Source organism: Sander lucioperca, chromosome 14, assembly GCF_008315115.2.
Source record: "Sander lucioperca isolate FBNREF2018 chromosome 14, SLUC_FBN_1.2, whole genome shotgun sequence".
NCBI classification, from domain to species: domain Eukaryota; kingdom Metazoa; phylum Chordata; class Actinopteri; order Perciformes; family Percidae; genus Sander; species Sander lucioperca.
The window spans coordinates 27,691,001-27,712,084 of record NC_050186.1 but is presented as its reverse complement, the minus strand read 5'-3'; the positions used below and the strand labels follow the sequence as shown (position 1 = coordinate 27,712,084).

The 21,084-nt window shown below is 40.4% G+C and overlaps 1 protein-coding gene across 1 annotated transcript in view; it reads left to right on the top strand.

Annotated features, from left to right (window-relative positions):
- The window catches only part of LOC116034797 (cingulin-like protein 1), a 78,726-nt gene extending 59,537 nt beyond the window's left edge, over positions 1-19,189 (top strand). Inside the window, exons 7-23 of the mRNA XM_031277539.2 lie at positions 1,060-1,593; positions 2,778-3,068; positions 3,926-4,024; positions 4,528-4,692; positions 4,790-4,888; positions 5,306-5,364; positions 7,318-7,465; positions 7,557-7,661; positions 8,627-8,779; positions 10,112-10,279; positions 11,258-11,431; positions 12,224-12,313; positions 12,454-12,537; positions 13,115-13,233; positions 14,522-14,630; positions 17,183-17,346; positions 18,088-19,189. Coding sequence (XP_031133399.1) covers positions 1,060-1,593; positions 2,778-3,068; positions 3,926-4,024; positions 4,528-4,692; positions 4,790-4,888; positions 5,306-5,364; positions 7,318-7,465; positions 7,557-7,661; positions 8,627-8,779; positions 10,112-10,279; positions 11,258-11,431; positions 12,224-12,313; positions 12,454-12,537; positions 13,115-13,233; positions 14,522-14,630; positions 17,183-17,346; positions 18,088-18,196 — 2,670 coding nt within the window. The 3' untranslated portion in view covers positions 18,197-19,189. The remainder of the gene's footprint in view (positions 1-1,059; positions 1,594-2,777; positions 3,069-3,925; positions 4,025-4,527; positions 4,693-4,789; positions 4,889-5,305; positions 5,365-7,317; positions 7,466-7,556; positions 7,662-8,626; positions 8,780-10,111; positions 10,280-11,257; positions 11,432-12,223; positions 12,314-12,453; positions 12,538-13,114; positions 13,234-14,521; positions 14,631-17,182; positions 17,347-18,087) is intronic.
- Positions 19,190-21,084: the final 1,895 nt, after the last annotated feature.

Sequence of the window (21,084 nt, the reverse complement as noted above, 5' to 3'; positions counted from 1 at the left end):
GCTTTCAAGGAATCATTTCAAGTTTAAATTTAAGTGAAGGAATGATGTCTGTGATTCTAATTGCTGGAAATGTATTCAGCAACCGTGTAAACTTAACTGCTTCAGCCTCACTTGGTCTGGTATGGCAGTAGATAATAGTGGCTAAAGTTAGATAATGACATTACTAAGGCAGTTTGCTGACTCCTCTCTACTTGTGCTTCTTACACGGTATTTAAGCATGTCGCAGATTCAAATTGAAATGGTCTAATCACCAAAGTAAAACAGAAAGTAAACACACCTTACCCCCTTATTGACACATTTCACTCAGTCTCAATGAAGTTGCTTAAAAGAGAACTTCACTGATTTAGCATTGCACCCTATAGCATTGTTGGACCCATGATGAACAGAAACAAATCTAAATATTGAAGCAGAACCAGAAATATTGTCTTATTTATTCCATGCATTCTTCTTTCTTATCCAAATCTGTTGCCACCAATATTTTCAGTCAGAGATTCTGGTGTGTTATGCTAGTAGCAGCTAATTTAGCCTCAAGCAGAGATGAGTAGCAGGCTACAACAATCTGCTAACATCTTTCTAACTCCACACCCACAGATATTTTTCCCCCCACTTTAGCCCCCAAATGACGCTGACTCAAGTGACATCAATTCAGGCAATGAATCAGATTTTGCACAGCTCCCTCTGGAGCCACAAAAGGCTTTATACAACTTGTTTCACAGATGCAGTAGTACTCCCCAACACCTGTAAACAAACGTTGATGTGTAAAATCACTGGAGGTCCCATTTAAAGCAACCAACTCAAGAGAATTGTGCCATCAAGTGCCATTGTCCTGTATCTACCGCTTGTGGCCACAGTCGCCACAGCCCTGCTCATTGATTTGAAACATCACCTACGATGATCTAATGCACCCAGTAATATTAAAGAGATAGCTACCATGGTCTAAACTGCATAGTACATGTATATTGTCTGTCATATCACCCACAACTAACCTGCTATATGTGCTGCTCAGACTCCTGGCTAACAAGTGTTTTGGGGATATGTTATTGTGTTCACCTCTTTCAGCATGCACCCAAGTACCCTTCCTACCAATCACCACTTAGTCCTCGCCAGACCACCAATGAAGAAGAGGCAGAACAGGCCTGGAGAGCCAGTCATAAGAAAGCAGCTGCAGGCCTGCCCCGCAGTTCAAACCTGCACCGAGCTGGAAGCGTCAAAAACCTGATCAGTAAATTCTCTGGTCAGGATCACGTCTCTTCTTCCGGTTCCCCACAGAGCCTCTCTTCTGGAACAGAAGTCCCAAAGTCTGCTTCTGCAGACAATCTCGAGTCTCCAAAGTCCAAGTCGAGTCCGTCCACACCGAGCGGCGTCGGACGAGACGAGAGTCCAGTTCCCAGCATCACTGTGACTCCTCCGTTAATGGGAACCAGTCAGAACGTGGCTCAATCAGCTCAAAGAAGCATCAGTACTAGTCAGATCTCTGCCAGGATTGATTGTCCAGTAGGAGGCAGTTTAAAGAAGACTAACTCAGAACCGAGGGGAAAAACACAAACCACAGACTCTGGTAGAGACTCAGTGGCTGACTCCGGCATGGGATCGGTAAGCAAAAACTCCTGACCAACAGTTCCGACGTCCTTGCATGAAACAAAAAGCTCTGCATCTTCTTTGCATGAAGACGGCACCACAGCATGACACTGCAAGGTTTTTAAAGGCATCTCCTTGCATGATTAATGCACTGTTCCCAATCCGCATGGTGGCTCGAAAGCATGAAACCACGGCAAGATTCCAAAGCACGTCCTCTTCAATCGTTCTAATCAAAATGGCCTCAAATCTCTGGCCTCGCTTACAGATTAAACTTTCACTTCTCGTTGATTCTTTCCCTGCAACTGAGATTCACATGTGGCCATGGTTGTCTTTGGCCTAAAATAATAACAACAACCTTCTCTGTCGCTCTACAACTGTGTTGATTTTTACTGCATGATTGCAGTAATTGGGACAAATTACAGTGATTGGTAGTGAAACTTTTGTGCATTTTTGCATTGTGTTTGCTTGAATTTCTCTGATAATTTGCTTTGTGAGAAACAAGAGTATGTGCCATGTATTGTGGCCTATTATATAAAGTATGTGCAAGGGTTGGACAAAGTCATTGTTTTGCAAGTCACAAGAAAGCCATAGCCAAGGCTATGAAGTCCCTAGTCAGTGACCGACATGTTCCAAGCCAAGCCCAAGGCCTAAATTTAGTGTTTCAAGTCATAAATAAGTGTATTATCTGTCTGTCTGCAATGCCAAACACAACTTTCCCTCCTGCTCACGCAATGTGATTGGCTGCTGTTAAATCTGCTGTTCTCAGAAAATGAATTGATTCTCTGCACACTTTTAATATTTGGGCTTGGGGAGAATATCAAGTCATTTCAAGTCAAAAGGCTAAAGTCCAACTGAAGTCACGAGTCCTTGGTGTTAAAGTCAATTTGAAAGTACTTTGTTTTTTTTATCATTGCAGTATATTTATGACTCAAGTCTATAAATGACAGGTTGATCAATATTTCTAACACAATAGATTCACCATCAGTGGTAAACCCACTGCACGCACCCTGCCCAGCACCAAACAGCAGACTGACAAAGCTGGTGAAAAGGTGGAATAGTAAATAGTCAGATATTATAGATCATATAGAAACCATTTTTGTGCATGTGCCGAGTGTTTTCACCCCTCCAGAAGATGTATTTTTATCTTCATCCAGGTTTATTTCATACCTCCTTCCCCACTTTCTTCCCTTCTCCTCCAGGAGTCTGAATTTGATTCGAACAAGCAGTCCGACAGCCCGTCAGAGGAGGAGCCCACCACACCCCGAGCTGTGCCAACCAGCCAGAACCCCAAATATCAGCTGTACCTCAGCAACGAGCACAGGACCAACGGGTTGAATGGCAGGGATGCAGATGGTCCAGGAGGCGGCGGGACGGTGGGGGAGAACGGCCCCAGGCTGACTCCATGGGAGACCAACCGGCTGGGGATGAACCACTATAAAGGGTCCCTGGAGTCCCTGGCCTCACGGGACTTTGACACTATGCCTGACAGGGTGGGTGACGCGGACCATGGACTGACTCTGTGTGTGTGTGTGTGTGTGTGTGTGTGTGTGTGTGTGTGTGATTCTGATCAGGGAGATTAGAGGCAGCTCTTATAATAATCAGATATCTGTGATTCCAGAAACACAAAACCAGTTATTTAACAGTGCCATCTCAGTCAAGTCAAATTTTCTTAAATCAAGTGAAAAGATCTTCTGGTAAAATGCATCTTAAATTGTCATTCTCTTTCATTCTGGTGCAGCAATCGTATTCTGTCTTGTTCGAAATGCTGATACTCACCACTAGAAAAGTTGATCTCTCTCTTTTAGATCTCAAAATCCTCAAGACCCCCAAAAAGTAGTGTTTCTATTTAAACTCTTATCCGGAATCTAATTAAATCTACATTATTATTTTTTTTAGAAAGCTTCGCAATACGACATGATTAACATACAGTAATACAGGAAATGCCAAAAAATATAAATCTCTTATATTAGTTTATCTAGCATGAATCTTTCCAACATACTGCAATTCACTAAACTGCCTCACTCACATACAAATCTTTATAATGCCATAATTTTGCTGAAGTGATACTTACGCAGCATTAGTATATACAACCTTTCCTTTCCAGTTATTAAACAGCGCCATCTCCTGGACAAAACCCACATCCTATAATATTAAAGCCCTCCAACAATAAAAAAAGATTTGGTTAAGAAAGTCTGAATTATATTATACAATGATACAGTTACCCTGCATTCAATCAAATCTACTACACCTTATTTGACATGTTTAAATTACAATAATTAAACCATAAAGTATTTATTGTTCAATATATGCACCTGCTACAAGTAAATAATGTTTGATTTCTTTACAGTGGGGTGTTGTTGACAGCCCTCCCAGGGTGTTCAACAGTCCATACGCCACGGCCACCTCCATGGATTACAACCCCATGTACCGAATGTCTGAGTTCAAGGTTTGTAGTGGAAAAACTATCTTATTTCTATATCTTACTTTCTTATTTCTATATCTTATATAGGTTATTTTGTTTGTTTTAGTTCTTTAGGTTTTAGAAATGCTCCTATTGTCAAATAAACAACGAAACCCTTCAAATGCTCCAATTTTGAACTGAAACCAATGTTTTGTCCAAAAATAAAAATCAAAAAGCATGCATTTGCATCTGCCACACTGAAGTTTTAAATCCAACAAGGGTTACAATCAGTGAAAAAGCTAAGGAGAATTTAAAAAATATTGCATTTATCCTCACACATTCACACATGGGGCAGTGGTGGCCTAAAGGTTAGAGACGTGAGCTTGTGACCGGGAGGTTCGTCGGTTCAATCCCCAGACCGACAGGATAAATTCTGGGTGGGGAAAGTGAAAGAAATCCCTCCCTAATGAGGGAGGGGCAAGTTCCCCAGAGGCTGACTGCAGGTACTGACCCTCCTCTGTGTCCCCCTCATCCTCCTCCATCTTCAGGGTCAGGGTGGACTGTCTCCTGCCACCTCAGATATGAACATATACAGCTACAACAGTCGCAGCACCAGCCCAGTGGGCATGGCCACATCCACCCTCATCAACCCCCGCCCCCGATTCTCCGCATACGACACTCTGGTGAAGAGGAGGGCCGAGGTCAACAACCCCGTACGTTATCTCACACGCACAGATACACACACTCTTTCATCAAGTCGACACTTTATAATGTTTTTTCAATGATCAAATGTCTATTTTGTTGCTTCAGGTGGTAGTACCAACCCACTACAGCATGCGCTCTGCCACTCTGCCCAATAAAAAAGACTACATAGAGGAGTTGACCAAACAGCTGGATGCCTGCCAAAAGGTAGGCCTCACCATTGCATTACATTACATTATATTACATTTAATTTAGCTTATCCAGAGTGCGTTCAAAGTGCATAGGTTCATTCATCCATGAAGGTACAAACAGAACAGCAAGAATCACATAGAAAAAGTACATTAGCTTCAAAAAAGCCAAAATTACAAAGTGCAATTTTTATTTATTTACCCATCATCCTCTTAGCCAAGGTACAGTCAGAAGAGATGTGTTTTTAGCCTGCAGCGGAAAAGGTGTACACTTTCAGCTGTCCTGATGTCAATGGGGAGCTCGTTCCACCACTTAGGAGCCAGGGCAGCAAACAGTCGGGATTTTCCAATTACACATGTAATTCTGCTGTAAGAATAAAGTTTGTTACCACAAGTAAGACAATATTTTTTTATGTTGTGTGTGTGTTCTCTTCAGCGTAACCAGTTCCTGGAAGCAGAGAGTGTGGAGATGGAGAAGGAGAGGAACCAGATAAGGTCAGTCATGATGCAATGCTGTTTTTTTTCTGCTTTCCTTAAACTTTGGTCTCGTTTTTTGTCTTTAAAGAGTACCTGAGCAACTTGTGTTTGAAGCTTTGTCGCGTCCTTGCAGTAATGTAAGATGGACTCAAGGTTTGGTCGGTACAGTGTGACATCACTGGTGTGTGTGTGTGTGTGTGTGTGTGTGTGTGTGTGTGTGTGTGTGTGTGTGTGTGGTTGTGTGACAGATTGGAAACCTTTAACCAGAAGAGGTTGGTACAATGATGCTTTTCAGCTTAAATACTGCTTAAACAAATTGTCTAGCATTCTTCAAATGTAAGTTTTTTTTAACTTAACACTGAGCTGAAAATCATTGTTTGACTGGCCTTTTCTTATTGGAATTTAAAGTCTTTTTGCACTTGCAACCACACGTCCAAGTGATGTCACAGTATACTGACCACACCCTCAGTTTACCTCTACTTCACTGCAGCACGGTGAGAACAGGATTCACAGCAGGTTTTAAAGGGGACATATTATGCAAAGCAAACTGCACTTTTCCATTGATTGTGTACATATATTTGGGTATGTAGAGTACCTACCAACCCACAAACTTCTAAATAAGACTATCAAGTCAGTTTTTGTGGGCTGAAATAAAAAACAAACAAACATGGGATTCAACAAGCCATTCAGATTTGGCTTCACTTCCTATTTCACATGCAGGCTCATTAGAATATATCACCCCCTATCTGAGTATCTCCACCCACGGCTAGAGAACTGCCTTTGCAAAATGCGCCATATTTTTCTTGCAAGCCAGACTGGTCTTTATGGGAGGGGGGCTTAAAGAGCACTAAAACAGAGCATTTCAGACAGAGGGTGAATACAGGTATATTCAGACAGACAGTATGAGAAAATAATGGTGTTCTGGTATAAGGGTCTTCAACATTGGATTCATGTTAAAAAAACTTATAAAAAGTTACAGCAGTAACTCTGTTGTGTAGAAACCCAAAATACAAGTACGGACCTGAAAATGAGCATAATATGTCTCCTTTAAGTCACCCTTAAACTCCTGTCGTTCCTTGGCTTCACTCCTCTCTGTCATCTAGTGCTTTGGCTACATTGAACGTATAACATATGCGGATCGATCGCAGAGCGGATGTGCCGCGGAATGTGTCTTTTAACTGGCTACACCTGTGTGTGCAGAAGTGTGTGAGTCACAGGCGAGACGGAGAGCTTTTGCTTTGGGATTGTTGTTGTTTCTTCAGTTTGTGGAGCCGTCACAAACACAGCGCTGTGAAAGTTCAATCTACTGTCAGCTGTCGGCTTATCGGTAGTTTAATTTAAAAGAATTATAGACACTTTATGATCCATTTCTGGCCTTTGGAATTGAAATAGCCCCACATCATCACATACCCTTCACCATACCTAGAGATTGGCATGGGGTACCAAGCCAACAAACCAGCTATTAGGTTAACTGAAATAAAACCATGCCAATGGGCTATTTTAATTCCAAAGGCCAAGGAAACTTTATCAGGATGCATAGTATCCTGGATCCATGAAATAACTGGCCTTTAAAAATAAAAATCTGCCTGCCTCTATGGGAATTTAACATAGGGGTGTACTTATTTATGCCCCCTGTATTTTAAGGTAGAACATTTATTTATTTACGATACATTATTCATTCACAAAGAAAATTGGTGTCCTTAAAGGTTGGATTTTTCCTCATTTTTTTAATTAAGGCATTAAGATCAATTTCCAAAAGATGATTTTTTTTATTCCTCTTTTTAGTCAACTTTAGCATGGGTTCATAAACTTATGAGTGCCACTGTGTGTGTGTGTGTGTGTATATATATATATTATGAAGCTGGTGTTGGAACATCCGCTCTGCATACGTTAAGCGTGCAATGTCAGCGGCCCATCCGTGTAAAGCTAGAGTTTGACACATCACAGTCTGATAACTGTCTCTGTGTGAAGGTTTGAGATGCGCGGCCTGCTGGTGAACAACGAGGACCTACTGAGGACCAACACTCAGCTGACCAACGAGATGAAAAAGATGAGAGAGCAGATGATAGAGATGGAGAGAGAGAACCAATCCATGGGCGAGAGATACCGAGAGATGGAGGTGTGAGCAGATGGGTGGATGGATGGATTCATGGATAGAATGATACTCTTGTTATCCATGTGTTTGCATGACTGACTCTTTTCTTGTGCAGATTGAGGTGAAGCAGGCCCGGGACATGATGGTGGAGGCCAACACTCAGGAGTACGCCTTCAATTATCTTCAGCAGTCCCTCAAAAACAAGATCCAGGACACTGAGGTAAACAGCAGCTTCTAAAAAAAACGCTCTCTTCTCCCACATTTCCTCTCATCCACTGTCACACAATAACCAAAAACCTGCAACTGCAGTCTGTTGCACTAGGGACATTAGACAAAAAAAAACAAAAAAAAAACAAAAAAAAAACATGTTGCCTGGTTTTTGAAGGTTACCGCAGATGCAGAAACATATTTTCACTGTTCTGTAAAAGCCATGTATCTCCAAAACCTACAGCTTAGAAAAACACACCTGCTTTTAGCTTTACAAAAGTACATTTGTCAGACAATAAACTGAGACTTTCTTGACTTGCAAAATTATCTTAATTATATCTTAATTCATTAATTATATTAAAGGCATACTATGTAACTTTTCCCTCTTCGGTCCCCCTACAAGTTGTCTCATTGGAACTACGAAGCGCCGGGACGCGCGAGCTGTAGTTCCAATGAGACAACCTGTACCGAAGAGGGAAAAGTTACATAGTATGCCATTAAGTCAATTCAATTGTATTTATAGTGTCATGTCATAACAGAAGTTATCTCAGGACACTTTACATATAGAGTAGATCTAGACCACACTTTATGTTTAATTTACAAAAGACCCAACATTTCCCCTCAAAAGCATGCATTTGGTACGACAGCAGTGAGGAAAAACTTATTTTTAAGTAGGCTCTAATTTATGAATTGCACTGGAAGCCGCACAACGGTAAAAGAGCAATGCAATTGCGGTAATAGACTCGTGGGAACAGACTTTGTAAAATACATATGAAATTAATAAATATATATATATATATATCGTCCTACTCTGATATTCTTTGTGAGCATGGACTGTTTTTTAAAACTATTGGTTCATTCATGTGAAGGTGAGAGCTGTCTGACAGTAAGACACGCAATTTATATGAGGAAGCAGAGCTCTGAACTGTGTGTGTGTGTGTGTGTGTGTGTGTGTGTGTGTGTGTGTGTGGTGTTCAGGAGAACCTGGAGAAGCAGACGCAGCACGCCAAGACGCTGTCGGAGAAGTTGTGGCTGGCAGAGAGACAGCTGGAGGAGATGGAGATAGACAGAGACACCAGAGACAAGAGGTCATCTGATCTCAACAGCTCCATCCTCAGACTGGAGACAGAGGTACAGAGACGCTCTCACTAGACTTTCCTAAGTCTGTTTAAACCTGTGTCCATATTCAGAAAATTTCTCAGAGAGAAGATACTTGCTGTGCTTGGACTAAACGAGTCTCTAGGTTACTCTTATGATTAATTGGAACAAACTTATTGGAGATGTACCAAATCAACACACTCTCTATTCTTCTGATTACCCGTACCATTTTACTGCCTTCTTTCCATGATCTGTCATATTGGACTCTTGATATAAAACAAAAACAAAAAAACAAAATTAATTCTTCTAACAGAAAGAAATTCATGTTTCATTACCAGGGTTCTTGCGGGGTCTTGAAAATTTTATTTACTAAAACCATACTGATTTTCCATTATATGGCAGTAAAGTTGGCATTACATTTAATCCTAGGTGGTATTAAAATGTCTTAAATTTAACTTGGAGAAACCTCGGGGTATCCTGATTTCACTGACTTATTGTTCTTCTTTACACATTTAATAATGCAAAAAGTCAGCATAAACATCCAGATGAAAACAAACAATGTGACCATAAGATTCCTGTGAATTAACAAAAATCTAAACTTGCAGAACAGAAAAAAAAAATTGTTGTTAATAAACAAAATTTGAAGTATTTAAATGGTTTCATTTATATAAGCAGATACTATAAACCAAACTCATCTTGGGGGACACTTTTTAAAAAGGCTGATGTAGAGCTGGGCGATATGCAGAAAATCAAATATTGCAATATTTTTGACCACATATTTCAATATTGTAGCGTTGGCTATTGTTGCTTTAACAAAATATTTATACAATGAGAATTTTGATAGATAATCATCAATAACCTGGATATAATGACTGATAATGATATAATAAGAAAATAAAATCACTTTACTGTAATGTAGCCTTTAAAACCAGGAAAATACAACACATACTTGTCATACTGCAATATTAAGATATCCAAAATTTAAGACGATATCTAGCCTCATATATATATACATATATATCGATATATTGCCCAGCACCAGGCCGATGTTCTTTTATTTTTTGCAGTGATTTGTTTTGTTATATACCAATACCCCTTAAACAATTAGCAGTATAATAGTGTCAGCAAAATTTTTTTGTTTGTAAAATTAGAACTCCAAATATAAATATTCATGGTGGTTATCAGCTTCCGTACTTAAGTCCAAACTGCTTCTGGTCACCAAAAAGAGGTTAATGAAAGTCCTAAATATCACGACACTCCTATAAAGGATGCTAATATGACACTTATTTGGAGCTGCCCTGGTAAAGCCATGTAAGCCCAGATGTGTGTATGTATCTACAGATGTATATGTGTGTGTGTTTGCAGCTGGCGGAGGCCCTGCAGGTGTCCACGCAGGCTACAGCCGAGCTGAGCCTGCAGCAGAAGCTGCGGGACGACGGGCAGCTGCGGGTGGAGGAGCTGGAGGAGGCTCTGCTGGAGAAGGAGCAGGAGCTGCAGAGACTGCAGCTGCTCGTCAGCAGACTGCAGGGAGAGGTACGCTCACTGATCCAATACTAGTCATTTCACACTAACAACATTAGACCGTTAAAAAAGGGCTGGATCCAAATATATTCAAGTGTTTGGATATTGGTCAGGTAGGCATTCGATTTTCTATTTTGAGAAATAATAGAATTTCTCAAAATAGTGCACACAGCATTCCGGGATTGTGGGCATCTCTTTAAACCAATCGCAATCGTTTGGGCAGCGCTAAGCGCCCACAGGTACGGTGGCTTTGCAAAATAGCCTCGGGAAGGAACTTGTTTTGGTGGAACGTGTGTACGTTCAAAGGTTGTTTTAGTCGTGCAACAGAAAACTCAGATTGGACAGATAGTCTAGCTAGCTGTCTGGATTTACCCTGCAGAGATCTGAGGAGCAGTTAACCATAGTCCTCAGAAATCCACCGGAGTTTAAAATGCCAACACAAAGAAAGTGGAAGGTAACGGACATCCAGACGAAAATGAGGGACATCCGGCGGAATTTCCAGTGGCATCTGAACAAACAACGTCGATATAGACTATCAATCATGTAACTGGCGATCAGACTTGTCGGTGTGTTTTGAGGTCGGTGTGAGAGTCCCGAACAAGAAAACAGGAAACATTACTGCCTCTATCGCTGCCACAAGAAAGTTTTAAAACACCAAACACAAGCATTGAACTGCCCCGGAGTTTGTGGACCAGCTGACTGTTTCCATGCAACAACAAAGCACAGTCGCTTTTTCTCTTTCTCCGGGAAATGTAGATGCCTTCAAGTGCGCTCGGAAATGTCAAGATCTATAAACGATCTGGCGGGAAACAATAATTGTGAAATATAAAGTCTACAGTACTTGTGCTACATTGGGGGGTTAAGTAACCCAACAGGATGTCACACAAATGGGTCATAAGTGACACTCCCACCTGATGTGTGGGTGAGTCCTGATCAGTTCTTCAGATCAGATCAGTGTGTGTGTGTGTGTGTGTGTGTGTGTGTGCGCAGGTCTCTGGTAAGCTGAGTGATAAGGAGCAGACACTGGAGGAGGAGATCCAGCTGAGAGAGAGGATCCAGCTGCAGTGTAAGCAGGCGGAGAGGATGGTGGATGACCTCCGCATGGAGCTGCACAGCACCAACCAGGCCAAAGATGACCTGGCCAAACAAGTCAAACAGGCTCAGGTAATAATAGTAATAATACTAATAATAATAATAAAGTGTGATTTATGCCAAATATTGCGACTGCCAAATTACCAAACTCGAGGCTTCAGAACAGCAGTCTATCTTTTAGTCTATGGTTTTATATACTTGATACATTCATAGTTTGGGCTCTTCATGCAATTTGTTGACTGTATGAAGAATATATAATATCAGACTTTTTTCTTTAAATACATTCAACTGTAATATAAATCTCAGCTACTGTATGAGCAGCATCAACACAAAAGTATATATTAGTATCAACCTGTATGGGATTTTTAGACTTCTCACCAAGCTGACAGTGAAATAAAAAAATAATCTAGAAGATAAAAATGTATTTTTGATTTGGGATACTTCATTAATAAAAGCACACCTTTTTTATTTCCTGAATGTTTCTTCCTTGAGGTAAACTCTTTTGTATTTCCAGCTGCAGATTAAACAGTATCCACAGTGTGTTTGCATACATGATGACCTAATGATTCAAACAGAGATGTCCATTTGAATTAATCAGTCATGCAAACCATCAGAGTTTGGGGTTAATGAGGTATTAATCATGCAAATCCTGTTTAGCAATCAGCGTGCTAATTCCATAATCCCAAATATTCATCATGCCGCAATTTCTGAAGATACTTCATGTGTGCCATTTCTAAATAACCTGAATGCGTTCTGCTGATGACAGACATTTGACCTCAGATCAGTAGCTGCCTGAACAAAAAGTTTAGTTTACTTGTTTGGACGATGAATTATTAGTTTTAAACTCTTCTTCTTCTTCTTCAGGAGAAGATGATCGACCTGGAGAGTGATCTGGAGGAGCTGCATGACAGCGAGCAGAGATGGGCCGCTAAACACAAGAGAAGCATCGAACAGGTAAACACACACTGGAAACCGGAAGAAGTGAACTAACTGAAAAAAAAATCTGTCATTTCTGTCAAGTCAACATCCATCCTATCAATTAGAGTGACTTTATTTGGAGAGTTATTAAGACGTGTGTGCTGCGTTTCTGTCAGACCGAGCAGCTGCAGCTGAAGCTGATTCAGGAGAAAGATCTCAACGACCAGCTGGAAACTGAGAAGGCCACCATGGAGAGACAGGTAGAGTGTGTGTGTGTGTGTGTGTGTGTGTGTGTGTGTGTGTGTATGAATGAGAGAGTTTGTGTGTGTTCAGTTATTTAAGCCTACATTTAACACAGTTAAGCCCTCTTTCTCAATACCTCTCTCCATTTCTCTGATATGATACACTGAGATACTGATATTTAAGTTTTTTTGTTTTTTTTAATCAGAAAAGATAAACATTTTTTTAATCAGGATTCTTAAATTGGTAATACATTTGATTATTATTATTATTATTATTATTATTATTATTATTATTATTATTGTTGTAAAATCTACTTGTCAGTCCCCTCTGGTGGACAAACTGTGTATAGGAGACACTGCTTCTAAGTGTGTATCTTTGACATTAATGTACTGCTATGTACACAGATATAGCTGTGATAAGCTATAATGAACTTACAGTCAAGAACATGGTTTTAGAAGTTTCAGTATGTAAATAATCAACAATAGATGAACAAACGTAAATCAAGCAAAGTGCTTGTAATAGCTAATCTCTAATAAATCTCTCTCTCCCTCCCTCTCTCTCTTTCTCCCTCTCCCTCTCTCTCCCGGTGTGTAGCTGCGTGAGCTGCGTCTGGAGGTGGAGGAGCTTCACAGCTCCAGAGTTCAGGAGGACGTCATCTCCCGGGCGGAGAGCAGAGTCAAAGAGCTGGAGAACACTCTGAGGACAGAGGAGAGGTCCGTCACATTCTCCTTTTTAAACAAACCTCTGTTCTACCACCGTCAGCAGGTGTAGCGCGACGTATCAGACATAGGCACAAACGGGACGACATGTTACAAAAAAGCGGCACCGGCTTGTACCGTGATATTGTGGGAGGGTAGTCACTGTGTGGTCTCTGCATTTCACTCCCTTTTTAATCAGGAACCGCTTAAACACACAGTGTAGGACACACACTCTACACACTTCTGTTTTGAACTGCCTTTCACTTTCTGATGTATCAGGAAATGTTCCCATACTGTGCTGATGTGCATACGTTAAACCATGGTAACCAAGTGATATATTGCATAAATATAGCATATATATATTGGATTTATTGTAGTTTAGCTTTTGAATTCATGTTAAAATCACATATCTACTAAATCGTCGCTGTCGTCCATATTTTGTCATCTTTATTTGTTTTCATAAATCAATGCTATTGGTCACCCTTTAGGCCTGTCTGTGGGTTTAAATGTTCAAATAATGACAAGCCAATTTTGTAGGTAAATAGCTCAATAAAATGTTTTCAGATTAATCAAACCTTTAAATAAAAAGGTTTTGGACGACTAGGGGCCCTATCTTGCACCCGGCACAAAGTGTCTTTGTTAGTTTAAGACCGACGCAGTTGTCAATTTCCCGTCCAGCGCCCGCGTCGTTAAAATAGCGTGTGTTCAGGTGCATTCTTGGCGTATTGCTATCTTGAGGCAGCGGAAAGTGGTCGCGCAATTGACCAACAAAAACCTGGTCTAAAGTCAATAACGCAGCATTTCATTGTTATTTTAACAGCAAATTAGTAAAATGCGCCTAGGCTTATGCACAGCGCGCCCACACCATGCTTGTTACACACACAGGGAAGCGCAGCAGCACACAAACATGCAAAAGATTACAAATAAAAATATTACGGTGCAAATCCGCCATCATAATAGCAATGCGCCAAGATACAAACGCGCCTGGCTTTTAAAGGGAATGGGAGATGACACTCTGATTGGTTTATTGCATGTTACGCCCAAAACACACCTATGATTTAATGAAGACACTAAGTACAACCCTTTTGAACATGCGCCCGGAGCACGGACCCTTTTTTCCGCCGATTAACTAGCAAAAGTGGATTTGGACAGGCCCTAAACGCACCTGCGGCAGGCGCTTCACGCCGTGCGCTTAGATCGTTAAAATAGGGCCCTTAATTTCAAAATGAACAGCATGGCTGCTTTATCAGGTGGAAATGTGCAGATAAACAGGTATGTGCTAATGTGTTTGTGTTGTGTGCAGGAACAAGTCTGTTCTGACAAACACCATCAGTAAACTGGAGAGGAGGATCAACGAGCTGAGCGATCAGATGGAAGAGGAACACCGGATAGCTACAGAGCAGAAAGACCTGGTAATGCACGCATACACACACACACACACACACACACACACACACACACACACACACACACACACACGCACACACACCCACATGTATTACACAGTATTGCAGAACATACTGATCGGTTTGTGTTTAAACTACTGGAATTAAGATTTGTCTGTAAGTCAGTGTTACTGCTGCCTGCTCCGGCCAGGAAACTCTTAACATTTTAATTTTAATAAAGCTTCTTTTTTTTCTTCTCAAATATTTGAAGTGGCATGGATAAAAATGAATCAAATATAAATCCTGGCCACAGGAAGAAAACTGCTGTGCTTGTATTATCCTAGTTTTGGACATATTTGACGTGTAAAGATATTAGATGATAACCTCTTTTATTGATGTATTGCTTTGAAATGAATCATGCCGACCAATTTTTGAGACTGTAAATATCGATAAAGTTTCACTTAGAGCTCTTTTTGATTTAGATTTTTTTCTATTCAGGACATTCCCTTGTTTTGGATATTTGCAGTTTGGTTTGTTGATGGACTTTTTAGAAATCGTCCATCATATCAGAAAATGTCTTTTAGGGCTTTTCTTGAACATTCAGTTTGCGTAACTCTTTTGGACACAGTTCTCTTGGACTTCTCCGACATTTTCCTTTTGAAATGTTACAACTTTATTAACCCTCTGGCGCATAGCGGTCACTACAATAGACAGCTGTTTAAAAGTAATTTTCTCCGAAATGCAATAGTTTCTATGGTGGAATTGCATATCAGCCGTTAGAATGATCTCTGCTGCCCCCCTCCATTGAGGTTTATTCAGTGGTTAGTTGTTGTAACTACAAGAGAACCTCCTCTGAATCCAAGATGGTGATCACACTTGTTGACCACTGCTGGAATATCCTGCCAATCCTTCTATACCAGGAGAACCCTAGGGGTAAAAAAAAGATGATATGCAGGAATACCTAAGGAACAATATTATTCTTTTAGTTTTGAAAATGTTATTTCAAATAAGTAGATTTATGATAAAACTCAATTTGATTCATTCTTCCATTAAGTTTATACTGTTTATGTTGAGTGTGTATGCGCATGTAGTCCAGTGTAGTGGACATGTCTTTAACTTTCTGAAAAAGAGTAAACTTTTTTTTTGACTCAGGCTTTCATTATTCATGCATCAGAGGGTTAAAACCCTTGACGGAAATTGGTTTTCAGGCATAGAGCTTTAACAGTGTGGTTCTGGAGGTAAAAAAAAAAAAGACATTAATTTTCTCCAAAAGGATTTTGATTATTAGCCATAATGTCTAAACCATGCGAGGTAGACTGACCCCGAGCTGTGAAATTGTGAAACGAAGGTTTCTGCTCCTGTTGAAGCCACACGTCTGAAAGAAATCAACCTTGTTTTAAGAAAAACATCTTTCATTCGGTCTCATGGAGAAGTACTACACTACAGAGGCGTCGTTAGGCCTGGGCGTCCCCGGCTACAGCTCCAAATGTTTTATTCACAATCCTACCTACAGCACCTTTTAAGAAGAAAAGTATTTTCCAATGCACTCGCAGTTTTTTTTTGTACAACTCATGGTAAAACTGTAACTTTGTCAAGTTTATTTTTCCGAGGCAAATAGAACGGACAGCTACGTGCGGGGTCTGACCATGCTGTATTTGTTGCTATCACCTAGCAATCGTCTCTACTAGGGCTGTGACGATAACCGCATCACCGCAATACCGGCGATGACCTGCCACTACTGCGGTGATGACATCATCGTCACCGCATATTTTTTATTTATTTTTTTACTTTTTGCTCACGGAAGTTACAGGAAAACAGATATTGTGTGATATGAAATATAATGAAGCAATAATCATTGTGTAGTTATCCTCATCGACTGTCTTCTATCCTAGCCAGTCCCTCCAGAAAAACTTGATTATGCGATCGCATAATTCAATGCATAATCAGCCAAAGTCCGCATATTTATGCGGGGGCCGCATTTTTTCAAATACGCCGCACTTTCGCTGCATAAATATGCTGGGTTTGCATGATTTTATAATCCCCGCATTTTTGTTGCAAAAAAGTCACATATATCTTGCGTTTACTTCACACAAGAGCAGCCATTTTCCCCTGTTGCCATGGGAACGTAACGAAGTGACGTAATTACGCGACGTGAACATCATCGAAAAGCTGCAAACCCCGCGATGAAGCCATGATTAAACCGCAGTTTTTGCAAGTTGCCGCAATTTTTGCAAGTTCCCGCAATTTCATCGCATAAAATTGCATAAATATCCAGCATATTCCATCGCATTTTTTAAGGAAACGTGCCGCATAATCAAGATTTTTGCCTTCAGCAATCACAAAAAAACTGCGCATTTTTCTGGAAGGACTGCCTAGCCGTTCAAAAAGTGGGCGGTCACTGTTGAGCTCTATTACCACACAGCTCACATTGAATACACTGATGACAATGAACAGCAACAACCAATAGTCAAGGACATGTTTGTTGATGCGTGTGTTTTTGTGTCTCAGATGTTACTGTTAACATGTCCGCCCAGTCCTGTCTGTCCATACTAAGCGTAGCTCTGTGATTGGTCCTCCAGATGACCCAGAGGATGCGCTCTCTGAAGCGCCAGCTGAACGAGGCGGAGGAGGAGACGAGCAGGAGGGAGGCGCAGTACCGCCACACCCAGAGAGAGCTGGCCGAGGAGAGGGAGACCAACAGCCGGCTGCAGAGGCAGCTGCTCGACCAACACCTTCAGACAAAGTATGTATTCTAAAGCCGCCTGCACATGATCCGTGGTAAAAACCGCTCTGCGCTGGCCGTTTTATTGTTTCCCTATGGGGAGAGCAGTGGTGCCCAACTAGGCACTGCCGGCGAGCGCTGCGCTCAAAGTTCAAATTATTTAAACTTTGACCTCGTTGCCGCTGACCTTTTCACGGCGCAACCAACCAATTCCAGAAGCAATGATGACGTATACCTGCACTGCGCTTTGCCTCACTATGTCGCGCCCTACCTCACAGTTTGGCCGTGGATCATGTGTAGGCTGGCTTTATACACAGACACACACACACACACACACACACACACACACACAAATGGACAGGTCAGAAATCAGAAGGGGAATTTAACACTCACCCTCTACAGTTGTAAAAGTAGAAATACTTGAACGATGGCTTTGTTGTGGATAGATTTTCTCTCAATGACGCATCATTTGGCATCAATTTGGTTGCTGTGGTTACGAGTAGTTGACGTCACCTGCCAACCGATGTGATTGTTTTAGATTATTTTTTGGGGCTTTTTTTGGCCTTTATTTGATAGATCAGCTGAAGACATGAAAGGGAGGAGAGAGAGAGGGGGGGTGACATTTGTCTGTAGCCATGGCATAAAGAAACATGCAGATTAGTTGCCACTACATTAAAGGCACAAACACATGTCTGTCACAGTTGCATTATTTTCATGGCACAAAATAACCCTGTGTGTCTCTCTGTCACGTCTCTCTAACAGGCGTAAGGAGACTCTGACGATCCGTCAGACTCTGGACAACCTGAAGTTGGACCTGAGCATCGACGACGAAGATGACGATCATCAAACAAACAATGTCTCCAAAGTGTAAACCCTCACACTCCACACATTCTTTACACTGACAGTGCAGTAGCTGCATCAATGCTCAGTGTTGGGAAGGTTACTTTTTAAAAAATAATAGGTTAGACATTACTAGTTAACCTGAATTTGTGGACACAGAATTCCACCGAATTACACATTTTTAAAAAGATAAAATACAACTCAGAATGTTAACACATCTCCACCCCCTGCAGATAAACAGTCTGCTAAATTCTGCACATTTTCATTCTGGATCACCGCTGAAAACTGTAAAAAAAAAAAAAAAAAAAAAAGCAGATTCCGTTTGGGTCTGGTAATAGGTATATATTGCAATTGTAATATTACAATTGATTAATTTTTGATTGCTTGTCTAACAAATGTTTTAAGGCAAGGCAAACTATGGCAGTTTTTAACTTTCTCACTCATTGTCTCTGTTGCCATCTCAACGGAAAGAACGGTGCTGCTTATGCTGAGATAGTAGGAGAGCCATCAATCCATCTTGTCAGTGGACAGTAACCGTAAACTTTATTCCTCCGTATTTTTTTTAAATGTCACACTGATCATGTGTGATGTAAATTAGAGACAGTGTCGCAAAACAGTCGGCTGCATTGCTGAAAAACGAATAATAATGTTTAAATGTACATACAAGCTTATTTAAAATTCAAAATAACATATCTATGCTCCTCACTATTAGGCTTTGGGGTCACTCACAGACAGTTTGAGAAACGGATTTGAATTTTAAACTAAAAAACATGATATTTTACCAAATCTACGTGAGGTATACTGATCTACAGTATATTCTCTATATATTCTCTATAATTAGGAATTACAAATCCCAAAGAGCAATGGAGAGAGAAGCTCCTGGTGGACTCAGGCCCATTGTCAGTATGACACATGGTTGCACCTTCCAACACTGAAGTCAAATGCCTCTTTTGACATGTTGAACATCACCTCTCTTCTTTTCTATTACATAGAATATTACATACAATCATATTCGCCTTGTTTGCCAAAGAAAGTTAATGTACAGAAGTTTTGTGCAGACAGATGCTGACAGACATAAAAGAAAACTAGTGACTTAAATGTATAAACTTATAGTTACGTGATTAGGATTTGAATAAAGGTGCGTTGTACTATATTAATGTGTTCCTGTAGTTGCTGTTAAAATGAGGTTTACTTATTGACGGCGCTGAGCTTATTCACCGTAACCCCCAGAGTTAGGTAAGTCCATACATACCATTCTCAGCTGTTGTGTTGTAACTCTGTCCGATAGTTCCACCCGTAGCTTAGCCTAGCACGGATCCTGAAGATAATTGGTTCCAACTAGCCAACTGCTCCGAATAAGTGACAAAATAACGCCAACATTTTCCTATTTACATGTTGTGATTTGTATAGTCACAGCGTGTACAAATAACAAGGTCACATGAGACACAGTCATCTTCTAACCCTATATAAACTGGGAACTATATTCTCAGAAAGGTGAAGCACTGCTCCTCTCTGCTCGGGGCTTCTCAGGTGCTGCAAAGCATATCACTCCGCCCAAGTAGCAGAAGTAGCACTGCTTCGCCTTTCTGAGAATACAGTTCCCAGTTTATATACGGTTAGAAGATGGCTGTGTCTCATGTGACCTTGTTATTTGTACACGCTGTGACTATACAAATCACAACATGTAAACAGGAACATGTTGGCGTTATTTATTCGGAGTAGTAGGCTAGTTGGATCCGTGCTAGGCTAAGCTACCGGTGGAGCCTTCGGACGGAGTTACAGCACGCACGGAGATGAGAATGTATGGACTTATCTATCTCTAGGGGATACGGTGAATAAGCTAAAGTCCCAATAAGTCGGTGTGTTCCTTTAATCAGCCTGATGTAAATTTTGGAGTGTGAATTTCCAATTGCACAAAAGCGTTATGGCCTTAAAGTCTGAACGGATACTTTTAACTCCGACACACTTCATTTTAGAAAAGAAAAGTGAGACACTCAAAGAATCGCTGGTTCTTGGTAAATTGGCAAACTTCTCTGATTTTGCAGCGTTTGTTTTTATTTGCTGGAGCTTTGTTTTTAGTGCTGTTATAAGGAGGGATTTTCTATGTTAGAGGTTGTTTGGTTTAGTGTTTGTGTAATGTATTCTGCAGTATTTGGACATATTTCACGCTGGTTGTTGACATATTACACGGTAATGACACATAACTGCAGAGGAGAGATCTTTGGATGTGATTGTAGCTGTTTTTGATTCATACACAAAAAAACGATTAAGAGTTAAGAAAACTAAGAGATTATTTATATTTTTGTGTTTGTTTTTATGATTCAAAGATTATTGAATTTTCTGTATTTTTCCAATTACTTGTGGGGGAAAAAAACTATTTTAGAGAATGAAATGTATGATTTTAGAGTTTAGTTTCCGGTATTTAGGAGGCTTGCTGCTGTATTGATAGAACTTACTGTGCCTCTCACATACAGTATCTGTTCATGAGTTAAGATTTGAGGGGTAAGATTTTAAGTGTCCAAAAAGAAAATCTCACTTCACACGTTAATGTGCATCTTTGTTAATTGTATTTTATCGAAACTAACACAAATAATAAAGAATGTTTACTAAAATAGTTTTTGAATGTTTAAAAGTGCAACCGCAAAGACATTATGGCTCTCAGAAGTAAAATAAATATGAATACAGTTGGGATCAATGATGTGTGTTAATGCAAAGTGAGAAAGAGGCAAAAAAAATGATAATAGATTGTGTTAGAAACACAGTTTATATGCTATGTGGTTTTCTGTACCATCTGTTAAATGTTCTGTTTACTCTTATTTTTGAGGAAAAAAACAGACATGGCTGGGTTGTTAAATTTAAATCATCAGTAAAAAAAGAATTAGAAATTATTCTCAAATATTGACTATGGCCAAAAAGTTC